This window comes from Glarea lozoyensis (assembly GCF_000409485.1).
Source record: "Glarea lozoyensis ATCC 20868 chromosome Unknown GLAREA12, whole genome shotgun sequence".
Classification (NCBI taxonomy): domain Eukaryota; kingdom Fungi; phylum Ascomycota; class Leotiomycetes; order Helotiales; family Helotiaceae; genus Glarea; species Glarea lozoyensis.
The window spans coordinates 584,777-596,352 of record NW_007360986.1 but is presented as its reverse complement, the minus strand read 5'-3'; the positions used below and the strand labels follow the sequence as shown (position 1 = coordinate 596,352).

Genomic DNA, 11,576 nt, shown 5'->3' with positions numbered 1-11,576 from the left:
GGCTGGAGCCCTTGCGAGCCTGGCCGGTGGAATTTGCGGAATTGGACACGGCGAGACGAGACACGGGAATATACCGAGTGATTGGAGCTGGCTCTAACCGTACGCAGTAGAGTACTGCAGTACTGGTGTTGTAACCACGCAGAGAGCCTGAGATAGGGCAGGAGCGCTGCCAGAGGTGCAGAGGTGCAGAGGTGCGGAGGGAATGAATGACCTCTTTAGTAGCACAGTACCAGCTGCGAAAAGGAGAGTAGAAAATATGAACAATCATCTGGCTTCCAGCTCATCCACGAGGAGAAAAGCGAATGCGACAGAACGAGAGACTTCTCCCCTTCCCGGAAAGCCAGGACGGCAGGGCACGTGCACACTAGACTCGAACCAGCATCTTGCGGGAACAGTCACTGCCAGCTCGATTATTATTCCCCGCCCGCGTCTCTTCTCTGCCCTTGGCCCTCCAGACTTTGATAACCCAAAATCGACCTCTCTCCGATGCATAAAGACGACCGTTGGTGCTTCAATGCGGAATGCGGAAACTAGGACCACTCCAACACCGGCAGTGCCCCATCAGATGCACAAAACCGCTGGCGCGAAACTGAAAACACGTTTTCGACAGAGCGGTAAGCCGAATACTGGCTCAACACTCGACATCGCTGCAATTTGAACGACGTGATAGCCGACTTACACCTCCATAACTGGTCGCATGGCGTGCGGTGTGCCTCTGTCGTCACACCACGAGTCTGGTGCTCACGAACCGAACCGACCAGGAGACTGAAAAGGTGCCGAAGGGGTGGTGGTCGTGGAACAATGCTTCGCACTGTTGGCTCTCCGGGAGAAGACTTTCGTCTTGCAGAGACAGAAAACCAAAACATGCAACCCAAACAGCGACCTCAACGTTACGTGTAACTTTTGCCATACGAACGAGGAAACCATCTCGTCAAATGTCTCGCCATGCCTCGCAGATCTCGTACATCCAACTCGATGAGCATGAGTTGCTGGTGATTGTCCACTGCAACGACAACTGGGCTTGCACCACGCTTCTAATCCACCATCTCAACTCTGATCAGTCCATTTTCGCATCCCATCTCTGTCATGTACGTTGGTACTTTTGTTGGGCGCGCATGCACGCCTTCATCCCTCGCTACCACACCTCTGCCTGTGACTTCCTGCACCGGAAGAAGAACTGCAGTATTGCCGGGACAGCTTCCTCCCGCTGGCAACGCCAAACGCAAAGGATGCGCCCATGGAATATTGGCAGAATGTTTGGAAGGGCTTGATATCTGGCTTTCCACCATTGCAGCATCTGAAGTACTCGTACGGATCCTGAATGCCATCGTCTGTCGTTGTTTTCAACCTTCAATCTTCACGATCCCAAATCCCGGGTTTGAAGCCAAGCAAACTACAGGCACCATGCTGGAAGCAGGCCTTCTGCTTTTCCCTTCGTTTGCCAGCTTCTTGCGACGAAAACCTCATATCGCGCTCTCCAACTGGTCAGTCGCTTTCTCCGCGAGAAACAGGCATGTTTTACCCGTCTCTCCACTCTTGCAACCACGGGTCTCGCCCTTGTCATTGGGAAACCTGAGCCCTGGCGTGCAGACTGCAGTTCGGTCCCAATGTGGAAGGACCCGTTTGAGCCTGTGAGCCGGGACGTCCACACAAGGCCTGGATTTACGATGGAGGAATCATCTCGGCAGCTGGGCGCGGATCGTAGCCTGGAACGAGCGCTGATTGATGGATTCACGGGCACCCTGTTCCGATCCATAGAACCTCCTCAACAACCGCAGCCAATAATAGCTGCCTGCTAGACTTTAAGTATACGAAGTATTTGTTCGAATTTGTCTTTGGAATCATAACTAAGTCCTGTTGTGTGATAGGGCTTCAAAGTCGACTCTGCAACTACTCGTTCATTGCCCTCGCGATGTTGTTCCACGACGATAGGAAAACTCCTCCAGTCAGTCTCTTCATCGCAAAACTGGACAACCCTCCTTTCCCGAACGAAGGAAGAGTTGCAGCAATAGGAACACGACACACTTATGTATTGGCCTCCTGCATGTTGCAGCTCATAGGGTGGCGGATATCACACTGTTCCAACATCTTCCAACAACAACGAAAGCATCAATCTATCGATGACAGGCTTTAGGCGTTTGAACCACTCGACTTCGAGCGATTTTCGCTGGAAAATGGGGTGTTGAGACAGAATCTCCAATGAGAAACAATATTCTGAATCTTCAATCCCGATGGTTTGGGTCGAGAAAAAGCCTCAATACGCAACAGACAACCACTACGCCGAAAGAAAGCAATCTTACTCGTCACGTTGTCTCAACCAACCTAGCCTTCTCGACTGAAGATTCCCAGCATGATGCCTACATCTGCCGTGAAATTGATTGACATCGCACCGCAGAGTACCGGTGAGTTTTAAAAGACACAACATGTCGCCATCCTTCACAGCATTCGGCGTCACTGCTTTCCCTCCTGCTTGATTTGGAGGATTGGAAATAGCCCTGCTGCATGGCTTTGAATTATCCGAATCCGAGTTAGGCGCTCAGCAAGATGAACGCTGAAGCACAATCCCTCATGTGAATCCCCGTTATGATTCTTGCGCCTTCAAGTTGGGTTGTCGTAGTTTTGATGTCCGACGGAATGTATTTGCACCGCGGAGGAGCCTATCGCGATTTTGTATCACAAAATCATGCCCTGGTGAAACGTTGAAACCCTGCATCAACGTGGTCGAGCTTTAGCGACCCGGACTTGTGTGTAGAATTGGTTCTGATTCCTGAGATCCCACGGACGCGCAGCGCAATCCTATCAATGCCAGCACACCATCCCATGATTGTCTTCACGAACATTGGATGGCTCGCGGTCCGCGGAGCCTTTTTTCAGCATCATCCGATGAACAGTGGAGGACCGCCGGCCTTATGTTCAGATGAAGCCGATGTAATGTGACCGATTTATCGGCATTTCGAGAAATCGAATAGATCTTGGCCCTTTTGGAAGCATCTCCGTAGACGATCAAGACGTGCGCGGGTGAGTATATAGGTGAGTTTTTGTGACATGATCTATCGGGGCTTCATTCTTGAATCCACTCTGTTTTGGAAGTCCCAGAGTTCAGATGTCGGACAAAACCCATATTGACATAAATGTAGCCCTGCGACCGGTAGCTCTCTCTCTCTATTTTTTTTTTCATATCTAGACTGGGTTTGCGACATGCTTCTCAATCTTTTCTTCTACCTACAGGTAGTCAACAATAGTCATTCCATCATTACACTTGATTTATTTCAACAACTTTTACTACATCGAAACATTTTATATCTAATATGTGCATTTGACTACAACAAATCATCTTTAACGAAATCAATCCATACAACTTGTATATACATCACTATTCCCTTCACTTACCCAGCAGTCAATCATACATGATATCTTTTCGTTCACTCGCGCTTGTCTCTTTACCTCACCACCTGTCGCCATACATCTTTGCGAGAAATAAACATCCCTCTCCCTAACGATAATCATCGATTTTATCCACTAACCTAGATTCTAAAGTCACTTCCCTAAGCTCAAAATCCCATTTTATCTCCCTTTGAGTTATTTAAGTTGAAGAGATTATCTTCTTACCTTTACTAGAACTCTATTAAAATCTTCTTTATATTATAGCTACCGATAGCCGTGTTAGCTATAACATTTTTACGCGATCTTAGATAGAGGTTAATAACTTATAGATAGTAAAGAATAGGTAAATTAAGATTCGGTAGCTATATCTCTAGAAAGCTAGAAAATAAGTTGCATGAAATGAAAAGACTGGTCATCGTGGGTGAGGAGCGAGGTGGCTTGTAATTATCTTGGGCTTAGGGTCAAGGAACCTGGAAGGTTTTATACAGGTCTTGAAAACTTCAGTGGGGTAGAAGTCACGAAGTTAAGGATAGAAATTTATCTTAAGGAGTATTCGCTAATGAAGAATCTGGGCGATAATTCTTAGTGGGTTTTTCAAATTCGGGTAGAAGAGGGCGCGAGGGAAGGCTATCTTGGATCTGTATAGCTGTGAAGAAGGGCGTAGTCTCGATAAGGGGAGATGTAAGCGATGGGAGTATTGGATAGAGCAGAACTTTCTTGAAAGATGTAATATAAAGTATGAGATAATTAGCAGAAGGTTTAGGGTTAGCTGATAGAACTTAATCGAATATTGAATTGTTAAGACCTGCCTGCTCGCACAAAAAGTTACGTCGGATGTATTCTGATATATCTTCGTCGGTTCCCCATCTTTTACTTTTAAATTAAGCGAAGGTAGAAGACTTTTCTAGAGGGCAAGAGGTATAATCGATAAATGTGAGCCTTTGAGTAAGAAAAGAATGTATTTAGGACAAACAGGTGAGCAGAGCTCGTACCAGGCAAATATACAAGAATAGCATGAAACTAAGTCGAAAGAAAATCACACGCGATTCTAGGTTAACAGGAGGCTATTGCGTTACTCTAAGAATCTAGACGGAAGGTTTGTGCAGATAGTTAGGAAGTTATCGTCAGGGGTCACGGTACCGAGTGTATCCTCTAAATCAAGTCTGTCTATCTATTCGATGTAGCGATCGTTTGGAGCGAGGGTAGAATGTTATAAGAATTAGACACCAATAGATGCAGTACACGAGTAGATACAAGTAGTCTATACGCAGGTTGATAGTAGTGTTAGGATGTTATTGGATAGGTGAGGATTCACAAGAGTTTTATGCAGTCTACACTAACGAAACCCTCCATTAATAAATAAAGCTAAAAAAGAAAACCTCATCGAGTATCTCGGTACATTTCCTCAAGGGTATGTTCTAGAGCCTAGAGTCCATTTCGTTGCCGAATTTGTGAGAATTCAGGTTACGGGCTGCTCTCAATCGACTTCATAAACCGAGCACTTTCAAGAACACGATTCCTAGTTTCCTCACTCAACCTCGATTCATTCTTTCCGATGTCTTCAAAACGGCCGATCCAGAAGGTCAAGCGCTCCAGGCACATCCAGGGTTTCCCATGATACAAAGTCCCGCGATCGAGATATTGTATGTGGCCACGAGGCAAATCCGTAATATCACCGTTGACCCTCGCCCATGTAAGTAAGGCATTCGCGGCATGCAAGATCCATTCGCAGGCAACCTGCATCTTGAGTTCCACTTTGCTTATCTCAGTGGTGCTTAGGTCTTCCTCGAGCGCTGATCTCATGGCATCGATCAAGTTGCCATAACCGCGTCCTATATTGGCTCCATAGCAGCGAGCCTCAAAGTAACTCACATTTCTGAAGATATTTGCTTCCTCTGAAGTAAATTCTGGCATGCCTGAGCCCTCAAACGTTGGATCTTAGAGGCAAAGTCAGACCAATCTAGAAGTTGCGGTGAAGGCTTACCTGAAGTAGCTTCTTCAAAGGCCATCCTAAGCCGGGGGAAACCACCCCAGAGACGCCATGGGAACTATGTTTGGTTACACTTGGCCTTTGTTCTGGGTGGTGGAATGAATGTGATGGGCACTTACACCATAGACGCTTAGCATCCCTCTTGCGAACGGTCGCAGATTCTCAAGAATGCGTATAAGACCGATATGTACCTCGGTTGTCACTTCTGGACTTCTAGCAATATCAAGCATCACCTCCCACAGATTCCACAAAAAGTCATTGGCTTCTTCTGTTTGGTCAACTGGGGGACACCAGGCGTCAAGCTGTTGCGCGGCCTCGACTGCAGCGGCTTCCGATTTAACACCTTGATCGAACAAACGAATCATGGGTAATCTTTGTGCCAAATTGTAAGGCTGTTTAAGCATATCTTTGATCAACTCGAGGTCAAATAGACTGCTTTCGTGCGTCATCGTGGCTGTATCTGGAGCCGCCATATCAATGTTTGACCGAGCGACGGGACGATAGTTGCTGAATTCTTTGAGGTAGAATTAAAGTTGTTTTGTAATTAACAAGCCAAGTTGTGAACTCGAAAGATATATGAAACCTATTTTATTTAAAGACTCATGAAACAAAGGGTCGTTTGTGCTCGACCGCATCCGGCCAACAGGACAACGGCCAAGCAAAGACCAATTATGTTTGGAATCGACCATATCCGGCCACGAATGGAACAAAGACCAAGTATCTTTACTGCTTCATGGTTTCACTCCTCGACTCTACTAACTCAGGAGCGCTGAAATTAGGCGAGCTTTAAGCGAGAAATGGGAGATGAAAACGTAAAGCCGATACTTTTCTTGTCCTCATTGTTTGATGTTACGTATAGGTCTCATTGACGTCTATCGTTGATTTAAAATTGAATTTCCTGTTTCGCAAATGAATGTTTCAAAATATGTCGTTTTCTCTCATTCGTAAGGTAAGCCAAAGGAGGTAAATGTAACTGGAAGTAATCAGCTCATAGTTGTTCGGATCTTGAATTCTTGTTTATTTCTATCGTACTGCCGCATATAACGGACCGGTTCTAGATACGATGAGCGGGCTATTGCATTTCGCTTTTCCCGCAGTACTTGAGACATGGATGGGGTCGCTATGAAACGATTAAAGCGCTTTCATCAACGATTTAAAAAAATGTTTCTGAATGTTTCTGAATGTTTCAAAACATATTGCGGAGGTGGGCTTTGAAAGACGTATCGCCCAAAATAAGTGGAAGTAAAAGAAGTTCATCCATCCATGCACCCAGTGTTGAACATGCTGCCGCGTTGACATGTTGATCAGTGAGTTCACGCCTGCCGGGGTTCAGACAGTAAAGTTCAGACCAGAGGTGATATATCACTTTTTGAACAAGGCGGGCTCAATAACGTCTTTGCCACGGATTAACTAAAATCTTTGAATGAACTGTCAGCTGGTGACCAAGGTCGATTTCATGACAAACTTTGGTAATTGTGATGTAACGCTACTACACAAAGGAATTTCCCTTCTTCAGCATAGTTGAGGAAGATGCGAGCAATTAACGGCATCTGAATGTCGTCTTGCTGAAATATAAGTACATGGCTGAGAAGTTTCTACAATGGCTTCTAACGACTCTCGCGCTCACTCATCCTCTCATCTCTAACCAAACTTCGACCCCGGTGGTTACGAAGTCTTATTTTTTCATCTTTCATATTCTTCTTGAGGCACTAGATCCAGACTTTCATCTCTTCCTCCGTTCTCATACCTAGTCGACTTTACACTCAATTGTCATGGAATCCATTGACAGTTCCAAATCTGGTGACTGCATAGGTTCATCTCCTGTAGACCAGAGCCCATAAATCAGAGACCAACAAGAATCTGAGAACTCAATGCTGCCCCAAGGACAGCAAAATGCTGTCGATCCTCATGGTAAGGATTGGATGCCCCCAGAGTTCACAAGAACGGGTTCATATGTGAGTACACCCTAATAAGAATCTGAAATGTGACTTCTGCACTCGGAAAAGCCCAACTGACCTCTTGTGATGTAGTACCGGAGCAGAGTCAAGGAGACAGAGTATTGGTACCTCCAAGCATCTGATGTTCGCCGTCAAGTCCAACAGGCACCAGCCAAAGCGAACTCCCGAGGCCGTTACCCAGTCAAATATGGCAATGAACCCTATCAATCTCTGTCCGCCCAACAGCTATTCACAGAATTCCCGATCATGCGGAGTCCACAGAACGGCTTAGCCCCCACCAACTACGCCAATGGTCAAAAGCCCGGGCCCATCCGAGCCTTCTACAATGAAGGCGATAGAATGGTATTTGACGTCGGTTACCACGATCCAGCAAGAGCCTCTGAATGCAAACAAGTCGAAGGTCAGGATGAGAAAACACCCTTTTCACTGGCGTAGTACGTTCCTGGTCCAAGTAACACCAAAGTTCGCGGTATCGAGAGGCGTGATTGAATCTTGATTGCCGCTTGAATTTGTGTGGAAAAACTCCTCTTAAGAGAACCCTCTTGGAATCTGATGGCGTTTTGGGGTGTTATCTTGGGATTATTAGGGTTACTGGCAAGTGATTTATTGCATGTGATGGATGGATGGCTAGTCAGGGACATTTTTGAATTTTCGTTCGCATGATCTAAGCAATTATTTCTTATTCGGATTGGGTAGTCTTGCTTCAGCTGTCGTGGGGTTGCGATTTTTATGGTCGGCGTACATGTTCGCTTGTGGTTATTTTATATATAGACGGAATGGTTCTAAATATGGTGGACATGTCCCATATTAATTCGAATCGTTTCGATCCTTTCTTTAAACCCACTCAGTTATCCCCTGCGACCTGGCATGTCAAATACTCCCCTTTCACTTCATCCAAGCCAGTCACTTTTAGACAATTCAGGACCAAAAAAGCAATAGAATACTAGCTTCGTACCAGTACGATGTAACAAGAAATTGGTCAATAGTGCTATCCTTACCTGAAGGACTGGGGGGAAAAAACTTTAGCAATATGCATAGTTGGTGAGATAGCACTTTCAGATACGAATTACGATGAGCGTTTCGGGATGCCCCTGCTTAAAAGCATATATTTCGAGGAGTAAGAGTAGATATTGGCATAGTGTCCTCATCACCTCAATCGGCGACGAGTTTGATACTTTCATAGGCGCGATGTCCCCGTTCACGAGCCGTGAGGCACGCGATGGCATGCGATAGAAGAATTTACATTTTGAAAGATGGGAATCTCGAGCCTCTGGAATTACGAAAAGCATCCAAAGACAACTTTTCATTTTTTGGTTAGATGATAAGCGAAGACCTTGCGAAATATGAAAGAGCTGGAGGAGATTATTACGATTGAAACGCTAGGCGTTCTTCTCGTCCACGACGGACTCGAGATTCTGAGAAACTGAAACATGAGTTATAACAAATGTAGGATCTCTTCGACTGTGAATCGAAGGGATTTTCAGATACTGGCAGTAAATGCCAGTCAAACGGAGCAAGGAGCCGCCAAAATCATGGCCGCCCCCACACCTAGAAAAGCTCAGCATGAGCAGCGGTCGAGCGGATACTTCTTAAAGCTACAAACGACTGCTTGTATCTCGCCAAAAGCAAATTTGCATGTCAGATTAGGGGAAAGAATGACTTGTGATTTTACTTCTTCAAATTGTAACATTATTATGTAAGGTCCTGACGATACTGTTGTAAGATAGGATGAAAGTAAGAATCAGAATTAAGGCACTCGATTTTTGCTTTCCAAGCAAGTAAAACGAATCTCAGATATCAAAGCAAAGCTTCGCTATAACACGAAGCAGAGCAGAGAAACTAGTGCCGGGGAACCCCTATTTTGCGGAATACCTCTCGCTAAACATCGACATGACATCATCACCCCTCGCCCCTCACGTCTGAACATAGGTAATCCCTATCGACTGCAACCCTCAATTCAACATCGAAACCCTCCATAATCCGAATCATACAAACCTATTTCGTACCCCTTGTCTCAATCGTATCAACTAGCACCCCATCAAAATGTCGGGAAACACACAAACACCTCACCCAAGTTCAAATGAGCCATCCATGATTGGCGGCCATGCTCAATACGCAAAGGGATACGTAGAGTCTACCATTGGCAGTGTCACAGGAAACGCAGACTGGAAGCAAAGTGGAGAGAAGGATATGCAAGGAGGTATTGGAGAAATGAAGGTAAGAATTCGATCTTGGACAGAATAATGGCTTCGTACTGACCAATCACATAGAAAGCAAACGAGAACAGGACAAGTGAACCTGCAGCGAGCGGAATTGGTGGCCAAATCGAGTCGGCAGCTGGACGCGTAGCGGGGTGTGAGGGTATGGAGAAGGAGGGTGCGATCAGACAGGAGAAAGCACAGTAGATGCGTTATGTTCATGAAATGAAGGATGAAGCGTTACGGATACCAGCCTATCGGACTGGTTTCGTGTAAAGTAATGATTACTTGTATTTGAAAATGAATATCATATAATTTGGTCAACGTCTCATGCTGTAGGTGTAGGAAGGGGTGGTGCGGTGCTGCATGTAGAGATCGATGACCACGCTACAGTCGAAGTTACTGGAGCTGTTCCCTTGATTGTCTCGGCTTTCACGAGAACTGGGATAACAGATCCGGTTGACAGTGAGAACACTCGGTGCTTCAAAACTACATCCAGTATCAGTTGGGTTCACTTTTGGTCATCTTCAGGGAAACTATGTTGCTTACCTCTCAAAAGACTAGCAGTTTCACCTGAGTGGCTAGTAATCGAGAGCCAAGTATTGCTATCATTCCCAAAAACATCGTCAAGTACAGCTTTAGTGCGAATATCTTGATCCACAGGTTGCTCAGCGAAGTGAGGCTTGAATAATAAATCTTGTTCAGAAAACCCCTTTTCAATTTCGAAAGTTGGGAAGGTCTTGCGAATATAGGACTTGGTAGAACGTCTGTCACAGGTGTGTCCACTTATTCCCTCTCGGAAATATTCCTTGACAGTAGGAACAACCCTTTGGTGGCGTGGATAGAGTCCAGAAAATGTGATTTCAGCTGTTTGTAAACAACGCGTGAGTGGAGATGTGTAGAGAGACTGTGGAATCGGAATCTTTTGAAGTGCGACTCTCGACGCCCAATATTTTGCTGCAGTTTCAGCTTGAGCTTGTCCTTTGGGTGTGATTTTTGCATCGGCCCAGACGGATGTTCCATTGCCATCTAACAGAGACCAGTAGCACTGTAGTTTTATATTAGCTACGCTTCTAGCTTCAATTATTCTAGTATTTCCGGGATTTTGAGGCATGAAAAATTTGCTAAAAATAAACCCGGTTGAATTTCACTAGCAAAAATGTCGAAGTACGACGTCATCATCAAGAAAAAAACTCGAAAGTCAGAATATGACTTACATTCCATGCGGGAGTGCCATAATAGCTCTCCGCGACATTGTGATAACCTTCGCCATGCCGTCCCATGAAGAGCACTTTGTAGTCAACATTCCTACCACTCCTTTGGTTAAGAGTATCGACGTAGTGCTCGAACTTTTGCCATTGAGTAAAAGATCTACTACACTCGTTGTCCGTTGGATACGTGCGATTGATCAACCCAAAATTCGCAGTAGTCTATCCTATATATAAGCAGAGACCCTTTTTTTCATATGCAAATATGATTATAATACTCACGTAGTCAAACGTCCCTGGAACAGTAGAAGCTTCATCTTGGAGGAAGAATCCAGTGACCGTTGTGTAGTTGACATAGTCTGCTGACGGGTTAGGTCGAGGGGTCCAATGTCCCAATGCTAAAGCACTCAGCGCGCTCAAGGTGAGCACCTTAAAAGTCCAACTGCGCATTATGAAATTGGGTGGAGGAAGACGTGTCGAGGACCATTTTCAATGCACTACGAACAATATATATATTCTCTCTATTCCGACTTGGTTTTCGCAAATGTAGGTACGACTTCGGCTTCCATCCTATAGATGTGCCCACGTGCTCGACTTCCCCACCTTGTGCACCTCCCGAAATTGGCAATGAGTTTATCACGGACGAAAATGCAGAATTTGGATGGTTTTCCGAAAGAGTACACAAAGAGTTTCGCTGGTATTTTGACCTACTTTGCAATGAACAGAACATTTAATCCATCCACACGATGTTTGTGCCAATAGGCTAAGAAGCTGTCGCGGGCCGCGTGAATCCGAGATCCAAAGTGTTTTCGCTTAATTCAGTCAGCTAATTCGCCCC

At 45.4% G+C, this 11,576-nt stretch overlaps 4 protein-coding genes across 4 annotated transcripts; 2 read left to right on the top strand and 2 right to left on the bottom strand.

The window, feature by feature from the left end:
• Positions 1-4,848: 4,848 nt before the first annotated feature.
• Positions 4,849-5,823, bottom strand: GLAREA_10636 (uncharacterized protein; the record flags this gene model as incomplete). The annotated part of the gene is made up of 3 exons (XM_008079737.1): positions 4,849-5,321; positions 5,369-5,432; positions 5,494-5,823. The coding sequence occupies 3 exons, from the start codon at positions 5,821-5,823 to the stop codon at positions 4,849-4,851; spliced, it is 867 nt and encodes a 288-aa protein (XP_008077928.1).
• Positions 5,824-7,245: 1,422 nt separating this feature from the next.
• Positions 7,246-7,767, top strand: GLAREA_10635 (Microbial ribonuclease; the record flags this gene model as incomplete). Its single annotated transcript, XM_008079736.1, has 2 exons — positions 7,246-7,329; positions 7,405-7,767. The coding sequence occupies 2 exons, from the start codon at positions 7,246-7,248 to the stop codon at positions 7,765-7,767; spliced, it is 447 nt and encodes a 148-aa protein (XP_008077927.1).
• A 1,608-nt stretch (positions 7,768-9,375) lies between these two features.
• On the top strand, positions 9,376-9,737 carry GLAREA_10634 (uncharacterized protein; the record flags this gene model as incomplete). Its single annotated transcript, XM_008079735.1, has 2 exons — positions 9,376-9,549; positions 9,603-9,737. The coding sequence occupies 2 exons, from the start codon at positions 9,376-9,378 to the stop codon at positions 9,735-9,737; spliced, it is 309 nt and encodes a 102-aa protein (XP_008077926.1).
• Positions 9,738-9,858: 121 nt separating this feature from the next.
• GLAREA_10633 (Phosphoglycerate mutase-like protein) lies at positions 9,859-11,188 on the bottom strand (the record flags this gene model as incomplete). Its single annotated transcript, XM_008079734.1, has 4 exons — positions 9,859-10,019; positions 10,080-10,578; positions 10,748-10,960; positions 11,021-11,188. The coding sequence occupies 4 exons, from the start codon at positions 11,186-11,188 to the stop codon at positions 9,859-9,861; spliced, it is 1,041 nt and encodes a 346-aa protein (XP_008077925.1).
• Between the last annotated feature and the right edge of the window lie 388 nt (positions 11,189-11,576).